The following is a 21,443-nucleotide window of genomic DNA, read 5'->3' as shown; positions in this document are numbered from 1 at the left end:
AGAATTTATTAATCCAAACGTCTATTACAAATGTCACTATTACAAAAGCACAACTACGGGAATCCAGATGTCAATCTACTCCAATTCAAAATCCTCGAATTTCAATGATATTCAACTCGGATCTTAAACGAAACCTGAAATATTAAAAGAATGAGCGGCGAAGCCCAGCAAGAGAGCAATTGATCCAACTAGTAGGCCAAGCAACATATTCACATATAACATAATACGATAATCTATGGGATATGATATACGAAACACAAACTTTCGATATATATTTTTATTCTTATTCGATGCATACTATAAAAATAATCACATAAACAACAATAAATCAAGATCCATAATTCATGCCACGACCACTACAACCTGGTGATAGTGGTCCTAAATTTTCAGAAAATTGTCACTACAATTCGTGCCTACGATCCTAAGTTCTTATTCGATATTTTCACAAACCATGACACAAATCAAAAATCTGAAATTATTGTTGGCACACCACACATATATACGATTATACATATTATTTCAAAATATATTGTCACTTAGCCCATGTTTTGATAATCGAATATACACATGTAACATATAATTAAAAAAATACTAGCAAAATCGATCGAAAATTAGCTTAAAATCTTACCAGATATGAATTTACTCTTTTTGACCCTCTAAACGATATTTTCTTGGAAAACACAAAACAAGAAAGTTGTAGAGAACGAAAAAAACTTTCTGAAAAATCCAGAATCAACGAATTCTAACTTACGATGAATTAACTACGAATTTTACAAGACTCCTCATTTATGTGCCTTAAAGCACTACAAATTTTAATACAAAAAACGAGGAAGACGAATAGGATATACAAAAAGCGAGGAGTACAAGTTATTTATATTATAATCTGATCCAAATTCTAGACCCATTAGTTTAATTCTATTTTTAAATTCTAATCCTTATCTAATTTTAATACTTTTTTCTATCGTTATTATTAATTTAATTCTAAAAATTACGAGATATTACAATAATTTATATAGAACAAGAATGAAAATAGATTTAAGTTGAATATGAAAATATTATAATTTTTACATATGTAAAAGTAAGATCAAAATCGGGGAGACTTTACAAAATTACAAACGCCTTGATACGTCGTCGTATTGAGTAATAATCACAAGTGAGTGGGCAATCGATCGCCAGGAGAGAGATGAGTAGCAGCAGAGTAGCAGTGGTAAACATTCCGTCGTCTACTCCAGGTTAATTTAGATTATACATACACATTTCTACATATATATGCTTTAACGGTTTAATTAGCTTAGTTTTTAGTGTTTGTTTTTTGTTTTTTGGGCAAAACTATAATTTATATATATATATATATATATATATATTCAATATTCTCCTTATTTTATATAAATAAATATATATTGTACTACTATTATTTTATTTGTCCAAAACAATGGTTGTAAGAAAAAAAAGACATATATAATATAAACAAATATTAATATTGAAAATAAACAATTTATGTTTTTTAAATTATTAAAATAAAATAATATTTAATTAATAAATAATAATATAAATCAAACAAATTCATTTGAACAGGGAAACGTCAGGATTTAACATGATCGCATACGTCACAACATGTTCAATTCATGACATAGTCGGCACGTGTTCTTTGACTTGGTCTTTATTATTTGCATTTAATTTATTAGGTAAATCCAACGGTAACCCAAATATCTAAATTTGGGGCAATTATTCCATTCTAATGGTGATCCAAATTTGGATTAGTGAATAGTAGTGATTCAAATTTGGATCGCTTGATTTAATATAAAATAATGATTTTGTTATTTATAGTTTACGAGATTTTAAATTGATTTTTGATTATTTAATTATATAATTAATAACATAATATAATTAATAATTAACAAAAATTATTTTTAAAATAAAACTTAAAATAATGAGAAAACATAATTTCATTAAAAAAATTAAAAAAATAAAATAAAGATGCAATATTGCACTTAGAGATGTATTAATTGAGTATTTGTGGGTAAAATATACTAATTCGGAAAATTAGTGTGTATCAATGATATTTTGTATGTTAATTATTGCAATAAATGTGTTTTTCGTGAATTAAGTGTACAAGTATTATATTTTTATGTGTATTATTATTTTTAATTACTTTATGAAATGTTATATAAATTGTTAATAACGATTAAATGATAAATTTAAGATAAAATTGTATAATATGATATTTATATATAAAGTAATTTGAATCAAATATTTGAATTATACTGTTAAAGTTAATCATAAATTTGGATAATATGATATTTATATATAAAGTAATTTGGCTTATTTTCAATAGCGGCTTGTTTTTAAGCGAACTCGAACATCTTATTTCCAATAAAAAGATGAATTATTTCTGAGCTCTCACTAAAATGATTTTGAATGCTAATTTTTTTCATTGGTCAACTGGGTCAGGAATGGTTGTTGGATATTAGTTGTTACAATTAATTCAACTATTTAATTTACACCACAATTTTGAAGCATGTGAACAAATAGTTTGAGGAGGCTGTATGAGATGGATAGGGGTCATATGGCTGGGGATCATTTGGTTTTACACGGGTTATAGGCGGCTATGTTACTCGACTAGAAGTATTCGACATGGACACGTGTCCAAGTATCAGACTCATAAATATTTTGAAAAATATACATGTTTTTGTCCTGAAATAAATGTGCTAGTCTGAGTGTCCATGTCCAAGCATTGATTGTCCGACACGAGTAATCGAAGGTAAAATGAAGAGTCCGGGTAAAGTAGATCAGGAGCAAACCTGTATATAAAGGTAAGGAATGTTGAGTAACTGATCCATCTTAAGTCGATCGACTTAGTGTGCATAAACATATATGACTATGGATATAGATACTTTGTTTGCAGCTGCCATTGCCAGAGATTCTGATGCCTTAGAGAAATTGGCAACGATAGCTGATCATCCAAGCGAAGACGAAGAGAATGGAACTATCCTTCACATTGCATGCAAGGATGGACATACAGAACGTGTAAAATTTATGGTGACGGAGTTTGCTAACAAAAGCCTCTTGGTCAAGGTAAATAAATATAAACAAACTCCACTTCACTTTGCAGCAGGTCGTGGATACAGTGAAGTGGTCGAGATCCTCATCGATGCAGCCAGACGTATTTGGCCTTCTTCAGCTACTGCTGATGATGATCCTTATAATTCACCAAGTGCTGTTAAAGATTTTTTAAGGCAAGCAGACTCCAGGGGGAACACTGCCTTGCACTTGGCTGTATACAGGGGTGTTGAAGCTTCAGTTGAGCTGTTAGTAAATGCAGATCGAAATGACCGACATATTCAGAATCATAAAGGTGAAACCCCTATGTACGCTGCGGTTGCAAGAGGGCAGTATGATATAGTCAAGTTGATCTGTAAAACCTGCACAGCACCATCCTTAGATGGCCCTCAAGGGACAACTGCTCTGCATCTTGCTATTCGTGATTTCCGCGAAGGTATGAAGGAATATATATTTATGTACCAGTACTAATTGACCCTCATTTTTCCTTCTTGATTATTAGTTATGTTACTCATGGATTCGGCCAAACGTTCATCACTGTCAGCCAACGGGTCTGATAACTATTTCAAAGATTTATTTGAAAGAACCGACCTTGACAATCAAACTCTCTTAAGCCTAGCAATGCTGAAAAATCACCCGGACGTGGTTCGGTTTATTTTACATGAAGATCCGGCATATCAACATCTAAATAAGAATACAAGTAAATATAGCGATCTCAAGTCTCTAATGTCCACAGCATCCAGAGAAGGGTACAAGGATATCGTCCAGATACTCTTTGCAAAATACGAATCTGGAGACAATAATGATTACACATGTCATCGCCTTTTAATTGAAGCTATCGAAGGGGGCGAAAGAGGTACGCAACTTTTATCATAACATATTTGTAGCTTCCATTTTTCTAATGTTCCAGTTTAAATCCTGGTCTCCACTTTCATTATTCATACTATCTGGTTTACAAAAAGAATGAAAAACACTTGACTACTCTGTTTTGTATTTGCTCACACTACAACTAAAAGTTTTGAGACTTTGAGTAATTCATTAATTAAATGTTCTTTAATCTGGTCGATAAGTTTTGTTTAATCCTGTTTGTTTGTATACTGACCTGTTGCTGAAACTATGATAATTCATAAATAATATATGCAATTTAAAGTGACTAATTTACACGTCTCGACATAACTATTTTTTTTTTCTCCATGTTCCAGAACTTGTTCATGATCTCTTGGAATATAATAAATATCTTGTTATTCGCACCAGTAATAACTGGACAGCACTTCACTATGCGGTGTCTTACAAATTTAATCAAGTAATTGACGCTATCGTAAGTGCCCAAGAAGATGTTTGTTACAAAATGGATGAATGCAACATAGAATCTCCACTCATTCTGGCGGCCAACAAAGGATTTACTTCTACATTAGTATTACTGATGAACTTATTGCCAGCCAATTTATGTGTAGCCCGTGATGTTAAGTGTCAAAACATCCTACACATAGCGGTGGTTCAAAGAGACAAACGTATGATACATAATATTCTAGCATATTGTCCAAGAAGTTGCATGGACGAGCTTCTAAATGCCAAGGATGAAGATGGTAATACGCCTCTCCATCTGCTTATTGCTCAGGGTTTCTTTGTCCCTGAGCTCATCAAACACATTTCAGTTGATGTTGTGGCAAAAAATAAACAAAACTGGACTCCATCGGATATGTTATATTTTCAGGAAGAAATCACGGACGAACAGGTATGTACTTTTTTTTGACTAATATGGTTTATAGTCTTACAAATGAGTATTTATTCTCAATAATTCTCGGGTGAGCCAGAGTCGAACCCAGGACCTGGGACGACAGAGGATAAGCTCCTTACCACTGGTTAGAACTAGGCGCTTCTTATATTTATTTGTTATAACTAATTTGATAGTACTAACTAAAATATTTCTGCAATAAAATTCCTGTTTTGTTTGTAATTATTTGGACCAGAATTTTTAATTTATGTTAGTATCACTATTATTTGAGTTCGAGCCCGTTAATTTAATAGGTTCAGAGAATACTTACTACAACCATATATCCAAAAAGGGAACATTGTGTTACTGTGTTAGATTTTTTTTATTCAGTTTAGTATTATTACAAGAAAGTGATAAGGTCTTTTTTTCAGAATCAATGTATAAGATATTTCAAATTTTTGACATCATTGGTTTGTAGGCGAGAATTAAGACAGAGCTTGATGACATCCAAGATACTCAGCAGAAGCAGTTTTGGCGCATAAATATTAGAGGGAGATGGAATAATGTCGCAAGTGTAGTGCCCCGGAGTAGAAGGTTGTTAAAAGACATAGAATTCGAGATAAAGATAAATGAAATGATGGAAAAAGAGCATGAACAAAGGAAAGAGAAGGTCAAACCATATAGGGAAAGGACCACTACACAGATAATAGTTACCGCACTCATCACAACAGTAACTTTTACCGTAGGATTTACCATGCCCGGGGGATACCATCAAAGTGGAGAACCCGAGGAAGGATTGGTACTTCTCTCAAAGAAAAAAGCTTTTGAGGTATTTATGATATCAGATGCATCAGCACTTGCCCTGTCAATAACTTCTCTGTTTATCTACTTCATTTCATCAATGTATGATGATCCCGACCAAGTTTCGAAATTCGATGCTGCGTCAACAGGGCTTAACATCGTTTCTGTTATTGCGATGATTTTGACCTTTATAGCAGGTATATATGTCGTGCTTTCCCATTCACCAGGTCTCGCTCTAATCGTTTGCGTCATCTGTTCCACTTTTTTTATATCCCTTATTGTTCTATTGATTAAGATGATGTATGATTGGAAAAGAAGTAGAAAAATCAAAGTCTGAGAAGGTGGTTAGTCATTATATCCAACTGGTAAATGTATTTCGAGTTGTCATGATGTATTTCAATTCATTTTCACGGCATTGTAAGAATTGATATTTCTGTCTTGAAAGAGTATGTCTTCTTCTCTTTGCATGTATCTTTGACTGGCTTAATTTGCTCTTTTGATTTCTGGAAATCAGTGAGCTTTAATATGAGATTTTGGCAAATTCTGTAGTTAAATCGATCTAATCACTAATTGTTGTTGGTTAAATTCTACTAATTAAGCTTATGATTCGGATGAATTCTTGTCAAACATTCACTTCCGTACAATATAATTATCTTCACATACCCATAATTCTATGCATTTTTCGTTCGCTGATATGCTAGTTAGCGTCTTCCTATTCTTTCTGAGGCAACGAGCTCATTAAGGGTATAAAACTATTGAAGCAATGTACGAGAATATCGGAAAGTCCATATATTCAGTTCTACAGAGTTGTGAAGCACTAAACGAGCCCACTAAATTAGGTCATCAGACTTATGCATTGGCATTTTCCCTAACTGGTTTGATTTCAGTATCCAGTTTAACCAATATAAGTTCGTGTACCAAGTACTTCCGCTAATTTGCTTATATTGTTGTTCAAATCATTCCAAGAAACGTGAAGTTTCTGTCATAGTCTCATACTCATTAGTCCATCCTATTAGCATTCCAATTTCCAGGAAATCATACAAGTTTGAACTCCTTAATAAGAACTTTTGTTAAACTTAAGCATATCATAAGTGCTGTTGATGAGCATGAAAGTCTATCTTCCCTCTTACTTGAGCTTTCATCAAAAAATTTACAGTATAACCAGTGGATGCCACGTTGTTGTTCCTTTTGCTTCAGCTTATGTTAATGTCGCTGCAATCTTGGAGTAGATTTATAATGTACTCATTTACTGATTCACTCTCCATTATACTAGTGAAACTTAAAGTTGGGGACCTAACAAAACGTTACAATGATACAGTGTTAGAGTCATTAGAGTGCCTGTTGCTCTCTTAATTTTTTTTATTATTTTGGTAAGCTTAGGACATTTTTAAATTTAAGAAACATCCCCACAGTAAGTTAAGGATAGTGCGTTTCTTAGTATTATGCTTTTACTCGGCACTTATTATTGTTTGTTTATAAAATTATCATGACCAAGAAGATAGTTATCCCCTCTTTAACCAACTGAGCCAACCCTTGCGGACGAATATTTATATTATTATTTATACACTACCTAAGTTTTCAGGTTCGAATACCGCAATAGACATTTATATTGTTATTTAGAAATAAGGGCTGAGTTCTATGGAGTCCACCTTTTTATCGGAGTCCTCGGAGTCCATCTACGTTCTGCAAATAAAATATATTGTAAAACGTGTTATTTCGCAAAACATGTTACACAAATAGCATAACTTCAACAAAATCATGCAAATCTCATATATTTACGGTACAATATATATGTTCTGCAATATGTTCTGCAACATGAACATTTATGTTCTGCAAACTAAACATGTTTTGTAGAATATATATTTTTGCAATGTTCTGCTTGTAAAATGTATGCAATCTACAAGATTTTTGATAGAATAGTGATGTTTGTCGAAAAATAATATGTTTTGCAATATTTTAAGCTATATTTTACTTGCAGAACATATATGGACTCCGAGGACTCCAATTAAAGGTGGACTCCATAGAACTTTACTCTTAGAAATAATACTAATAGCGTTAATAATTCAAATCTCATCAATAATATACTATTTACGTTTAATTAAAAATTATATACATTCAAATTATAATTCTCATAATAAAATTAGAATTATATATAATATTAATGAAGACCCGGGGGCATCGCACGGGTTGTAAAGCTAGTATTTTACGGTAGTATTAAAATGCGTGTCAAGTATAAGAAAAAAGTATGTAAAAAATATAGTGGAACGGAGAAAGTAGTATTTAGTAGAATCCAATTAGGCTTTAATCGGGTTTTGAACCGGTCCGAGCCAAAATCCGAGCTTTTGAAAAGATTGAACTTTTACCGGCCGGGCCGAAACTCAGGCTTTTAAAAAGATCGCGATTAGCCCGGGATTTTACCGGGCCATGTTTTGGCAAAAAATATAAGTTACCCACCATTTGGGGAGATTTGCCCAAAATACCCACCGGCGGGAAAAGTGCCCAAAATACCGATGAAATACGCATTATTATCTTGAGTATTATGATTTTCAAAATTTTTACAAAAAATATCCATGTCTGGTCAGACATGCATATTCAATACGCATGTCAGACATGCGTATTCTTTGTTAAAATTTTGAAAATCAGAATACGCATCTCTAAAATGCGCATTTCGTCGGTATTTTGGTCACTTTTCCCGCTGGTGGGTATTTTGGACAGTTAAAGTTGGAAAGTGGTGTATTTTGGGTATTATTTCATTTTTTATGCTATCTTTATTTATGATCCAAAAAATGAAATGAACGTATTTAGATTACTGTTTTTTTCCGTTCACTCAAACTAATAAACAAAGGAAATCAAGCTAGTTGACCAAACGACCAATAAGTTCACTCATTTTGGGACTTGTTAAAACATATTCACCTTAATATGTATATATGAGCCCAGTAATTTTAAAATTATATATTAATATAAGACTAAAATAGTTTAAGTGATAAGTATTTATCTCTTATCTTCATCCTTGTTAGATGTATAAACTAAATTATTATTTATATAAGATTAAAGTAATTTACGTGTTAAGGGTTTATCTTAGTTCAATTATATATAAACCTAATTTTTAAAGAAGTCAGTCCATATTTTCTATATTTGGTAAACTATCTATCTTTTAATGCAATAATCAATCAATTGAAAATCTATACTTTAGGTCATTTTTATTGAAATCAGTGGATTAGATTTTAATAAATTTTTAGTTTAAATTAATTTTAAATTTTATTGATGATATTAAAACCTCCCGAGCTAGACAAAACCGGTATATACTTATATCGAGAAAAATAGTTCGAATGATTGATTGTCGGTAATGTATCTGAAATACGGAACAATAATTTTAAAAGTGATAAATCAAAATCGTTAATTAGGTTCAATGTTATTTTTTTAATTTTAGTATACTGATAAAAAAGAAATAAACCTGCCATGCCTTATGGACTATATTTTTGGGTAAAATGGCTAACTTGCCACCGAGTCACCAAATTAAAGAAAATTTCGGTAAAATCATGAAATATTTAAAAACTTACAAATTCATCATTCCCGTCAGTTTCGTTAAAATCTCTAATGAAAAAATGACGTGATTTACTCTCAAATTTTTCTCAATTTTCAATTAGGTCATTAGATTAATCTCAATTTTCAATTAGGTTATCAACTAAATTTAATTTTAAAATTGAATATACTCATTTAATTCCTATAATTAAAAAATATCACATTTTTCAAATTAATCAATTTTTCTCCAAATAATGGCACTACACTTTTATTAAATTTTAATTTTTATAACTATTTAATTCATATGTTTAAATTTTTAATTTATTTTTGAATTTTACAGTTTAAGTAAATTTAAATTTGTACGTATCGTTTCAATCCATATACTTGCAACACAACTGAACAAATATTTAGATATCAATAATTTTGTTTTCTCCACCAATAATGTTATGCTTTTCATGTGATTATAATATAACTAAATTTGGAATTGAAATACCCATTTATTTCGTATGTTAATAATAAAAGTGAATAATTATTAAAAGATATCATATTTTTCAATTCATTTCAAGTTCAACTTTTTTATAGTAATTGTTAATACCAATAATTTTGAAATTATTTTTTTAAGCGATTACAATTTAAATATAAAAAACATATTTCTAGTGTTGATTTTGTGAAGGTATACATTTTTATTTAAAATTTTCCTAAGTCATTCCGTGAATAAACTAGCATAATATAAAAATATTTTACATCATTAGCATATATGTTATATTCAATTCATGACATAATTGGTTGGCCTATGCTACAAGACAATCATGCTATTTTAATTTAAGTTGTTAGGTAGCAAAGTTTTCTTTAATAAATTTTGTGGTGCTAAGTATATTAATTATATAATACATAATTTAAACTAAAGTTTTCTTTAAAAATTTATATTATATTAAAATTTTACAAACTATTCATATAAGTTTGTGTATAAATTTACACCAATAATAATATCTTAGTATTTTATTTAAATTTTAGTGGATTATGTATTTAAAAATTTAGATAATTTTAACATGTTTAATTTTTATTACATACAATAATTAATTGAGGATGTCTGTAAACTCAATTAGTAGCTAACTCAATCAGTAGCTATATTTGGAGCCTATTTGTTCACAAACTTGTCAGTCTAATTTCACCAGTCTCTTTATTATAAAGTTTAAATGTGTTTGATCTGAGCTTGTTTTTAATCAAACTTAAACATCTTATTGTTTAAAATTTTTAATTATTCTCAAGGTCTAACTACAATGATTGTTCACGAACTTGTCAGTCTAATTTCACCAACCTCTTTACAATGATTTTGTAAAGGTATATTTTTTATTTAAATTTCCTAAGTCACAAGTACTTCTTTCCCTGAATAAACTAGCATAACACATAAAAAAATATTTTACATCATTAGCACATAAGTTATATTCAATTCATGACATAATTTGTTGGCATTGATTGGCCCTTGCTACAGGACAATCATAGTTATTTTAATTTAAATTGTGAGATAGCAAGTTTTCTTTAATAAATTTTGTGGTGTCGAGTATATTAATTAAATAATACATAATTTAAATTAAATTTTCTATAAAAATTTATATTATACTAAAAATTTTACAAACTATTCATGGAAGTTTGTAAATAAATTTATACACTAATAATTATATCTTAGTATTTATTTATATTTTAGTGGATTACATATTCAAAAATTTAGCTAATTTTATCATGTTTAATTTTTATTACATACAATAATTGAGGATGATGGTATACTCATTCAGTAGCTATATTTTGGAACCTAGTTCACAAATTTGTTGGTCTAATTTCACGAGCCTATTAATTTATTATAAAATTTAAATGTGTTTCACATCAGCTTGTTTTTATAAATCAAACTTGAACATCAATAACTTGAACATCTTATATATCTTATAACAGTGATTCTGAATGCTGATCTTTTTCACTGACCAACTGGGTTAGGAATCGGTTGTTGGATTTTATTTGTATAATTCAACATGTTTTATTTAATTTACACCCAACTTGAAACATGTTAAAAATTAGTTTGAGACGGCCATATGAGACAGATATCTGCCCTGGTTCTTCTACGTACAATTGTTTATTAATTTAAGACAGGCAGCTGCTGGTGATGTTTGGTTTGGTACAAGTATAAATAGTTAAGAAATGCTGAATAGCATTTGATCCATCTTAAGTCAATCAATTTAATTTTATCGTGCATATATATACTGTACATAGCTATATATATATTATTATGGATTTAGACACTTTGTTTGCTGACGCCCTTGCCGGAGATACTGATGCCATAGAGAAATTCGCAACGCTTGCTGATCACCGGGGGAAAGACTACGGTGAAACTATCCTTCACGTTGCATGCTTCTATGGAAACAAAGAACTAGTGAACTTCATCTTGACGCAGTTTGCTGACAAAAACCTTCTGGTCAAGCTGGATTCAAATGGAAACACTCCGCTTCACTTTGCAGCATCTCAAGGACGGACTGAAGTGGTCGAGATCCTCATCAATGCAGCCAGAAGTAATTTACCAAGTGCTTTTGAAGAATATTTAAGGCAAGCAGACTTCATTGGGAACACTGCCTTGCACTATGCTGTATACAAAGGTGAGGTGGCTTCTGTTGAGCTGTTGGTAAATGCAGATCAAAATGACCGACATATTCAAAATCAGGAAGGTGAAACTCCAATGTACGCTGCGGTTGCAAGAGGGTACTATGATATTGTCAAGTTGATCTGTAAAACTTGCACGGCGCCATCCTTAGATGGCCCTCAAGGGACAACTGCTCTGCATGCTGCTCTTCGGCAATTCGATCAAGGTACACAGGAGTAGTATATATTCATGTACCTATAAATTTTTGTTTGGTTTTGTAAATATCTGACTGACGACAATTTACAAATCAGCATACCTGAACTTATGATTTTTACGAGAACACCCCTATATTTTCAAAATCTTAGGGGGACACTTACATTTTTTTGAGAAAATTGCGACAGTAATTTTTTTTAATATAAGGGTGATACGTGTTTCCCGGTGTCCCTTACTATATCCCCTGACAATAACTGACACTCATATTTCCTCCTTGATTTTTACCTTACTAATACCTGCACTTAAATTCATTTGCAGCAGGAAATACCCACAAAGATATAGTTATGATACTCATGGATTCGGCCAAGCGTTCATCACTGTTAAAGAATGGGTTGGATGACTATTTCAAAGCTTTATTCGATAGAACTGACCACGAAAATCAAACTCTCTTAAGTCTAGCAGTGCTGACAAATCACCTGGACGCAGTTAAGTTGATACTAGAAGAAGATCCGGCATATAAACCTGCAACCGAAATGAAAAAGAGTGGTCTTAAGTCTCTAATTCCCATAGCTGTCAGAAAAGGGTACCCGGATATTGTCAAAATACTCTGTGAAAAATGCGAAGATGGAAAAACTGATCATACTGGTCTTGTCCTTTTGTTTGAAGCTGTTAAAGACAAGAATGAAGGTATCTTCAAAAATCTTATCGTAAAGATTTGCAGCTTCCATTTTCTAATGTACCAGTTTAAGTCCTGGTCTCCACTTTCATTTGTCTTACTATCAAGTTTACAAATAAGAAAAAAAAGACTTTGCTCCTTTGTTTTGTATTTTCTCACACCACAATTTACAGTTTGAGACTTCGAGAGAGTAACTGAAACCATTTTGGTGCAATATATATACTTTTATATGTTGATTAATTCTTGGATTATATATATGTTTTTTAATCTGATCGGCAAATTTTGTTTTAGTCCTGTTAGGTTTGTATAATGACTTGTTGCTAAAAATATGCATAGTTCATAAATAATTTATGCAATTTAAAGTTACTAATTTACACAACTCCGCATAACTTCTTTTTTTGCCATGTTCCAGAACTTTTTTATGGTCTCTTGGAATATGACAAACATCTTGCAGCTAGACCAGCTCCACAACTTAATAATATATCCGAATATAGCGGGAGATGGACAGTACTTCACTATGCCGTGTTTTGCAAATTTGATCAAATAATTGAGGCTATCCTAAATGCCCAAAGAGATGCTGGTTACAAACTCACTGATGACAATTTCGGACTATCCCCCATTTTTCTAGCAGTCCAGGAAGGTTCTATTTCTACAGCAGTATTATTGATGAATTTATTGCCAGCTACATCAAGTGTATACACTGGTATTAGGGATCAAAACATGCTACACATAGCAGTGGAACAAAGCAATAAAGATATGATACAGACCATTCTAGCACATTGTCCAAGAAATCTTATAGACAAGATAGTAAATGGCCAGGATAAAGACGGTAATACGCCTCTGCATCTACTTATTGCTAAGGGTTGCTTTGTCCCTGAGCTCATCAAACACAATTCAGTTGATATGATGGTTAAAAACAAACAAGGCTTGACACCATCAGATATGTTATATTCTCAGGAAGAGGTCAAGGACGATCAGGTACGTACTTCACCTAATTTTCTTTAAACTAGGTGTTTTACATGATTCCTGTATACTATATAAATCAATTTCATAAATGCCAAATCAGAATTGTGTTTACTACAAACACTCTATCCAAAAAGGGATAGAATGTATTTCAAAAGTGACAAGGCTTTTTTTAATATCAGAATCTACTTATAAGATATTTCAAAAGTTTGATCTAATTGTTTCATCATCCTTGTTTGTAGGCGAAAATTAAATATTTACTTGACCAAGCCTCAGCTACTCGGCAATTCTGGCGCACAAATATTAGAGGGAAATGGAGTAATCGTGAAAATCCAGGGCACACAACTAAACGGTTGTTAAAAGACCTCAAATTCGAAGATCACATAACTAATATTGTGGAAGAAGAGCTTAAACTGTGGAAAGAAAAAATTAAATCATACAGGGAAAGAACCACTACACAGATAATAGTTACCGCACTCATCACAACGGTAACTTTTACGGTAGGATTTACCATGCCGGGTGGTTACCATGAAAGTGGAGAACCCGAGGAAGGGCTAGTACTTCTTTCAAAGAAAAAAGCTTTTGAAGTATTTATGGTATCTGATGCATTAGCTCTTGCACTATCAATAACTTCCCTGTTTCTCTACTTCATCTCATCGCTGTATGATGATCCCCATCAAGTTTCAAAATTCGATGTAGCGTCAACAGTACTCAACATCGTTTCTGTTATTGCGATGATTTTGACCTTTATAGCAGGTATATATGTCGTGCTATCCCATTCACCCGGTCTTGCTCTGATTGTTTGCATGATCTGTTCCACTTTCTTTTTATCCCTTATTGTTTTATTGATTAAGATGATGTGTGATTGTAAAAGAAGAAAAATCAAAGTTTGAGAAGGCTAGTCACTGTACCAGTCTATTATATGTATTTCGAAATTTCATGATGTGCTGTCAAATCAATTTTCTTTACATTGCAAGAATTATATGAATGTATAATTTCTCTTGAAATAGCTGGGGCAGGAAACCATCTTGATCGTAAGTATGTTTATCACAATCTGCAACTTAACCAACATTGATTAGTAGTAATTAAAAAATTTGATGAGGAAACTGCAGAATTTCAACTCTCATATTAAAGTTAATTTATTGATCCACAAATCAGAACAGCAAAATCAGTAAGGCAAAGAGAAAAAGACCCTGGGGAGTGGGGCGTTGGGATGATCGATATGACAATCATGCTTACTTAAAGATAATTACTGAACAGTTCATGTAGTTGATGCAGCACAGAAATTAGTTGCAACAGACCTGTGAAGGAGCACACTAGATGAGACATACACATTGGCACTTCTCCTGACTGGTTTTGATATCCATCACCAACTTAACCGTTTAACCAATCCAAGGAACAACAACACTTCCATTTACAACGTATTCAATTCACCCTAAAAAGCATTAAGTATCAGTCATAGTCGGTGATAGAAGCATGATATGCAAACAGCTGAGACTAAAATGAAATTTCGTCAATATTTTGAGGCTACCCGGTATTTCATGAAAAAAAATTCACTAATTTTTACCTAAAAATTAGGATTAGAAAAATATTTTCTCAACGGGGACTTTATCCTAGATTCGTTAGAGCATGATTAGTGTATCAGATAATTTGTAAGAAAACATGAGCATTTTAAAGAACGGATACAAGTTTGTACCCCCTACTACTTCAACTTGTGAGAAACCCTTAAAACTCATTCAAGTTCAATTTTGTTTATCACAACACCAAAAATTGAGCATAAATCTTTCTTCTTTTCCTCATTTGTTTAAAGTTTGTTTGATTTTTTGTTCCTCATGTTTATATAATAGTTAGGTAAGAAATTGTGTTCATATTTAAATTTTTTTAATAAATTAACGTTTGGTTGCTGATTGATTGAAAATTATAGTTTTTCGTTAGACCCGAAATATTTTTATAGTTGACTTGACATGAAATGTCCTCAACTAAATATAGAATAATAATTTCTTTGTTAACCTATATTATAAGTTTTCTTAGAATAATTTTAGGCAATTACTTCACTGGTTATCTAGCATATATTAAACAACTCAAACTAACTTTTAGCACTGCTATTACTATAGATATATAAACGATACCCACGCACATACTAGTATGTATATAAATTGGAAGAAAATCGCTTTAACTTTTTTTTTTTTTTTTTGAAAGGAAAATTTCCATTAAACTGAAATATCACGAAGAACAGCCTCTTCCACACAATCTGGGAGAGACAAAAAAACTGAATGGCAATTAACTAAACAGGGTAAGCGAGCAAATTCATGAGCTACCCTATTAGCATGATTCCTAATGAAATGAACAGAAGTGTTATCTAACTCCCTCTGGAGCATCTTGCATTGCTCGATCACTTCCCCCACTTCCAGCAAATTCCTTGACGTACTCCTGAGACCGATAACTACCAACATAGAGTCTGTCTCTACCTCCACTACCTGCTCAGTCATACCTCTAGCTTTCACCCAGGATAAAGCCTCCTTAACCCCTACTGCTTCCGCTTCAAACACTGAGCCAACAGGAGGTTTGCACATAGTTCTACCCTCCACAAAAGCTCCATTACTGTCTCGAATGACCATACCCAGAGAGAAATTCTCCTTATCCGACTTGAACGAAGCATCAACATTCAACTTTAATACCCCGTTTAGAGGAGGCTGCCATTTGACAGCATGCTTACTAGGTTGAGGGCCACTGGTACCGTGAGATCTCTTAAGACTGGTTCGAGCTGATTTCCACTCAGATACATGTTGAAAGCTGTTATCCATGGCTAAAGCTGCTGGTACAGATTTACTCTCCCAAACTCGCTTGTTCCTCCAATTCCAGATGCCCCATAGAATCGTACAAACCTTTACATTACTTTCTGATTTGCCAGTAGCCAGCGTGTTAAGCAGCCAGACTGGAGCATCTTCAATGAGATCCGTATTCAGAGCCATTCCTGCATACTGCCAACACTGCTTAGCAAATGAGCAGTCAAAGAAAACATGCAAGAGGTGCTCTACATCCGAGTTACACACTGGGCACGTTATAGGCACTCGAACTCCTTTAAACCTCAGTCTCCATCGTGTAGGAATTGTGTTCCTGCAAAGTCTCCAGATAAAAATTTTAATTTTGTTAGGAATAAACAGAGACCAAAGCTTCTTCCACCCATCTGAATGGATACCATTATGACCGATACTATTAAGGTTAAGCCAATGCTTATAACCTTCTTTAGCAGTATAAATCCCCGAGGATGAACCAGCCCAAACAACACGGTCTTCAGTATTAACACGAGGTAGAGGAATAGAAATAATGGCTCTAGCATCTTCGAGTAGAAAATTCTCAAAAACTTGATGGGACATCCAACTCTTAGTATCAGCATCAATATAACTCGAAACCTTTTCTGACCTGCCAGCATAACTATGATCATTAACCACACAATAGTCTGTTTTCCCTCTTATCCACTGATCTTTAGTAGCACAGATACTTTCCCCATTACCAACCACCCATCTAAAGCCTGAACGGAGAGAGTCCATAGCCGTCTTCAAACCTTGCCAGATATAGCTCGAATTACGCCCTTTTTGAGCTTCGAACATACTGGTATTTGCAAAATACCGGGCCTTGAATAGCCTAGATACCAGAGAACCAGGATTGTTCAGCATATTCCAACATTGCTTCCCCAATAGCGCAATATTAAAACCATAGAGGCTTCTAAAACCCAAACCCCCTTGCACTTTCGGACCAGCCATTGCACTCCAAGCCAACCAATTAAGACCCTTACCACTGTCCCCACTTGATCTCCACCAGAATTTGTTGAACATAACTTCCAGATCTTGGCAGAGAGACTTAGGCAAAAGAAAGCAAGACATGGTATACGCTGGAATTGCTTGTGCAACATTCTTAATTAGTACTGATTTTCCAGCCCTTGAGACAGTTTTTTTGTACCACCCTTGGATACGTTTCCTGGATCTCTCCTTCAAGTACCCAAAAACTCTAGTTTTAGATTTGCCCACTAACGACGGAAGACCCAAGTAGTTAGAACCCTCAATACTGTTGTGAACCCCCAAGATATTAGACAACTCCTGTCTCTTCTGTTGACGAACGTTGGCACTAAAAAATATCCCCGATTTCTGATAGTTGACTGATTGACCTGAACACCTTTCGTAATTTGTCAGAATTGATTTGATTGCTAGAGCCTCCCCTGTTGTCCCTCGAAAAAAGAGGAAGCTATCGTCTGCAAATAGAAGATGTGATATTGATGGGGCAGTAGAAGCAATCTGACAACCATGAACCGTTCCATTAAGCACAGCATTATCAAGATCATTAGATATGCCTTCCACACATAGCAAGAAGAGGTACGGTGAGAGAGGGTCACCTTGACGAAGCCCTCGTTTCGGAATTACTGGACCAACAATGGAACCATTAATACAAAACTGGTAGGAAACCGTTTTTACGCACAACAACATCCAATCAATCCATTTTTGAGCGAAATTCATTACTCGTAATCTATGCTCCAGATAATTCCAACTGACACGATCATAAGCTTTACTTATGTCCAGTTTAAGGGCGATTTCACCCTCACTTCCCCTGTTCTTATGTCGAAGATGATGAATAAGTTCAAAGGCCACCAAAACATTGTCAGTGATGCTACGATCTTGCACAAATGCTGACTGGTTCTCCGAGATAATGTTAGGCAACACTTTTTTGATTCGATTGGCCAATACCTTCGCCAAAATTTTATATAACACATTGCAGAGTGCTATTGGACGCAGGTCTTTCATATTGTCAGCATTATCCTTCTTCGGAATTAGTACCACATTCGTACTATTCAAATCATATGGGAAAGAAACACTGTCAAGCCATTGCTTACAGCAATCAAATATCTCACGCCCCATGATGTTCCAGAAAGATTGATAGAAGGCCGGATTTAAACCGTCCGGACCCGAAGATTTGTCAGGGTGCATTTGCTTAATGGCTTCAGAAAATTCCTCGAACTGTAACTCAGCGCATAACATCAAATTCTCGTCGTTTGTAACCTGTCTCGGACTAGTAAAATCAGAAGCTCCATCCTCAACAGTATCACCTGCAAATAAATTCGAAAAATACTGGTGGACTATTTGACACATGCCATCAGTATCCTTAACACAGTCCCCATTCTCATTCCTTAAGTGCGTGATATGATTCGACTTTTTCCTTGCTGAAGCACTAGTGTGAAAAAACCTTGTATTATCATCTCCCTCAGCTAGCCAAAAGAGCTTCGCCCTTTGTTTCCAGTACACCTCCTCCTTATAAAACAGATTATTCAACTCCTCCTTAGCCTCCAAATAGCCTTGAACACTATCGTCATCTGTTCTATTCCCCAGGGACTCCATGATATTTTTCTGAACTCTGATCTTCTCTTTGAACTTATGAAAGAATGTCCTCCCCCATCTTGCCATATAAGTTGAAACCTCAGCAAGCTTAGGAATAAGATGAGCTACTGGAATGCTCTTCCAAAACTCCTTCACCTCCGTGACAAAATTAGGTTCTTTCAACCATATATTCTCGAAGCGAAATCTGAAACTTTTCCTCGAAATATCCACTTTCATCAACTCTAAGATTATAGGGTCGTGATCAGACCTTGCAACTTGAACAATCTTTAGATGACAGAGAGGAAATTTGGACCACCAATTCTGAGTGGCAAACGATCTATCCAAACGTTCTCTAACCCAGTTCGATGTGCCTCTACTTTTTTCCCAGGTAAAACTCCCACCATTAAGGTCAAGCTCAATAAGCTGACACTCTTCTATAGTATTATGAAAACCAGTAAAAAGAGATTGAGGATGCTCAATACGACCTTGTTTGTCAGTAGCATACAACAAGTCGTTAAAGTCTCCCATGATGCACCATGGAAGAGAGGAACGGGAAGCTAACTGTTGAATAAATTGCCAAGAATCTCGACGACGTTCACGCTCTGGGAACCCGTAAAAACACGTAAGCCTCCAACTAACAGAACCATTATCTAGAACACTCAGATCGATATGGTTCCTCGAGTAACTTATGATTTCACAATGAAAATTGTTTCTCCACAAAATGGCCAAAATTTTCACAATGAAAATTGTTAAATCGCTTTAACTTGATAAATGAAAACAAGCGTACAGTAGGAACATAAATACAAAGGAAAGTAGTGCCAACAAAATGGAAACCACGTAAACAAACTCCTAACATAAGTCTGCTACCTTATTCTGCTCCTAAACTTATGCTACTCCAGCTGACCAAATCTACACACCTCTAATATATAAAACAAACATTATCCTAATTTATTCAAATATGTTTAGATTAATTAAATATCCAACATATTCCCCCCTAATCTGAACATGTTTCCAGATTACAAGGTTGACATAACTCGTGCAAGATCTTTAACCCCAATTGTTTCCCTCATTTCTTCAAAATTAATTCTTGTCGGCGCTTTAGTTAAGATATTAGCTCGTTGTTCCTGTGAAGCCACAAACTTAACCACCAGCTTACCTCGTTCAATACATTCTCGGATGAAATGAAACTGCACATCGATGTGCTTGCTTCTACCATGCAGCACAGGGTTCTTCATTAATTCGATTGCAGATCTGTTGTCCACATGGAGCACAACTGGTCCCAACTGATGTCCTGTAATTTCTTCCAGCAAATCACGAAGCCAGATGCTTTGACACGCTGTTGTGGTAGCTTCCATTTATTCCGCTTCGCAAGATGATAGCGCAACTACTCTTTGTTTCTGCGACGCTCAGGAGATTAAACTTTTATTTAAATAAAAACACATCCCTCCAGTGCTCCTCCTATCTATAATATCTCCTCCTAAATCACTGTCCGAAAACCCGATAAATGTCTTCCATTACTCTCGATTACGTACACCAGCCCATAGTCAATTGTACCTCTCACATATCTCAATATATGCTTCAGTGCTTGGTAGTGTTTGATCGTAGGTTTCTCCATAAACCTGTTAACTACACTTATAACAAATATAATATCTGGCCGAGTATGTGTTAGATACCTCAAGCTTCCGACGATGCACCTGTATTCAGTAGCGTCTATCAACTTTCCCCCCTTATCCTTGTCCAGCTGTAGTTTGTGTTCTATGGGGTACTTCGACGGATTACAGTTTAGCATTCCACTCCTTTCAAGCAATTTCTTAGCATATCCAGATTATTTCAGCATGGTGTGCATCTTTCCCTGACATACTTCTATACCCAAATAAAAAGATAACAATCCCAGGTTGGTCATTTCAAATTGTTTACTCATCTTCAGCTTGAAATCTTCAACCTCTCGTTTGTTAGACCCTGTCACCAATAAATCATCGACATAGACACCTACTATGATCACTTCATTACTTGACATTTTAGTATACACCGTATGTTCGTTCATACATCTATTGAAACTGTTAGAGTTTTCAAACTCTCCCGTATGAAATAAGATATGCAGCAGCAAGAAACAAATGCCCTCAAATCCTGGATTCAAGGTTGACAAATAAAAGAACAGCAGCTTGGTCAAAAATAAACAGCTTGGTGTAAAGAAGCATTAATATCAAGACAAGAAATAAGAGGCAGGTATCAAAAGACAGCTTGATTGTTAGGAGCATACAACGTATATACATGCATGTAGCAGCTAAGTATGCTCACAATAATAAAGAAAGTCAACTGTGGTGTGCTGGACATAATAACAAGCAGCCTAATTTTAGCTGTTGGTGTAAAATCAAAAGGTGGTGAAACATGTGAACAAAAGAAACCACAGCAGCTCCTGGAATTAAGGTAGGCTATCTGTTGAATTCTGCAGATGCAAGGTTGGCCAGAAAACTAGGAAATAAATGAAATGTGATGTAAGGC

The 21,443-nt window shown here is 34.0% G+C and overlaps 3 protein-coding genes across 6 annotated transcripts; 2 read left to right on the top strand and 1 right to left on the bottom strand.

Annotated features, from left to right (window-relative positions):
- The first annotated feature begins 2,610 nt into the window (after positions 1-2,610).
- On the top strand, positions 2,611-6,106 carry LOC141677469 (protein ACCELERATED CELL DEATH 6-like). Of its 4 annotated transcripts, none has more exons than XM_074483436.1 (5): positions 2,611-2,813; positions 2,906-3,496; positions 3,563-3,916; positions 4,263-4,795; positions 5,253-6,105. In XM_074483436.1, exons 2-5 carry the CDS (start codon positions 3,037-3,039, stop codon positions 5,910-5,912), a joined length of 2,007 nt encoding a protein of 668 aa, XP_074339537.1. In that variant the 5' UTR covers positions 2,611-2,813; positions 2,906-3,036; the 3' UTR covers positions 5,913-6,105. The 4 variants fall into 4 exon arrangements, with proteins under 4 accessions (XP_074339537.1, XP_074339532.1, XP_074339526.1 ...); XM_074483431.1 differs by having other exon boundaries at positions 2,891-3,496; XM_074483425.1 differs by lacking the exon at positions 2,611-2,813 and having other exon boundaries at positions 2,828-3,496; positions 3,605-3,916; positions 5,253-6,106.
- Positions 6,107-11,375: 5,269 nt separating this feature from the next.
- Positions 11,376-14,483, top strand: LOC141715223 (protein ACCELERATED CELL DEATH 6-like). Its single transcript, XM_074518699.1, has 4 exons — positions 11,376-11,949; positions 12,255-12,623; positions 13,025-13,590; positions 13,818-14,483. Exons 1-4 carry the CDS (start codon positions 11,376-11,378, stop codon positions 14,466-14,468), a joined length of 2,160 nt encoding a protein of 719 aa, XP_074374800.1. The 3' UTR covers positions 14,469-14,483.
- A 1,302-nt stretch (positions 14,484-15,785) lies between these two features.
- On the bottom strand, positions 15,786-20,296 carry LOC141715213 (uncharacterized). The gene is made up of 2 exons (XM_074518693.1): positions 19,962-20,296; positions 15,786-19,575 (listed from the first exon to the last, which is right to left on the bottom strand). Exons 1-2 carry the CDS (start codon positions 20,294-20,296, stop codon positions 15,786-15,788), a joined length of 4,125 nt encoding a protein of 1,374 aa, XP_074374794.1.
- Positions 20,297-21,443: the final 1,147 nt, after the last annotated feature.

The sequence above is a fragment of the Apium graveolens genome, chromosome 1 (assembly GCF_009905375.1).
Source record: "Apium graveolens cultivar Ventura chromosome 1, ASM990537v1, whole genome shotgun sequence".
NCBI lineage: Eukaryota > Viridiplantae > Streptophyta > Magnoliopsida > Apiales > Apiaceae > Apium > Apium graveolens.
The sequence above is the reverse complement of the archived record's forward strand: the minus strand, read 5'-3'. Positions and strand labels throughout refer to the sequence as shown.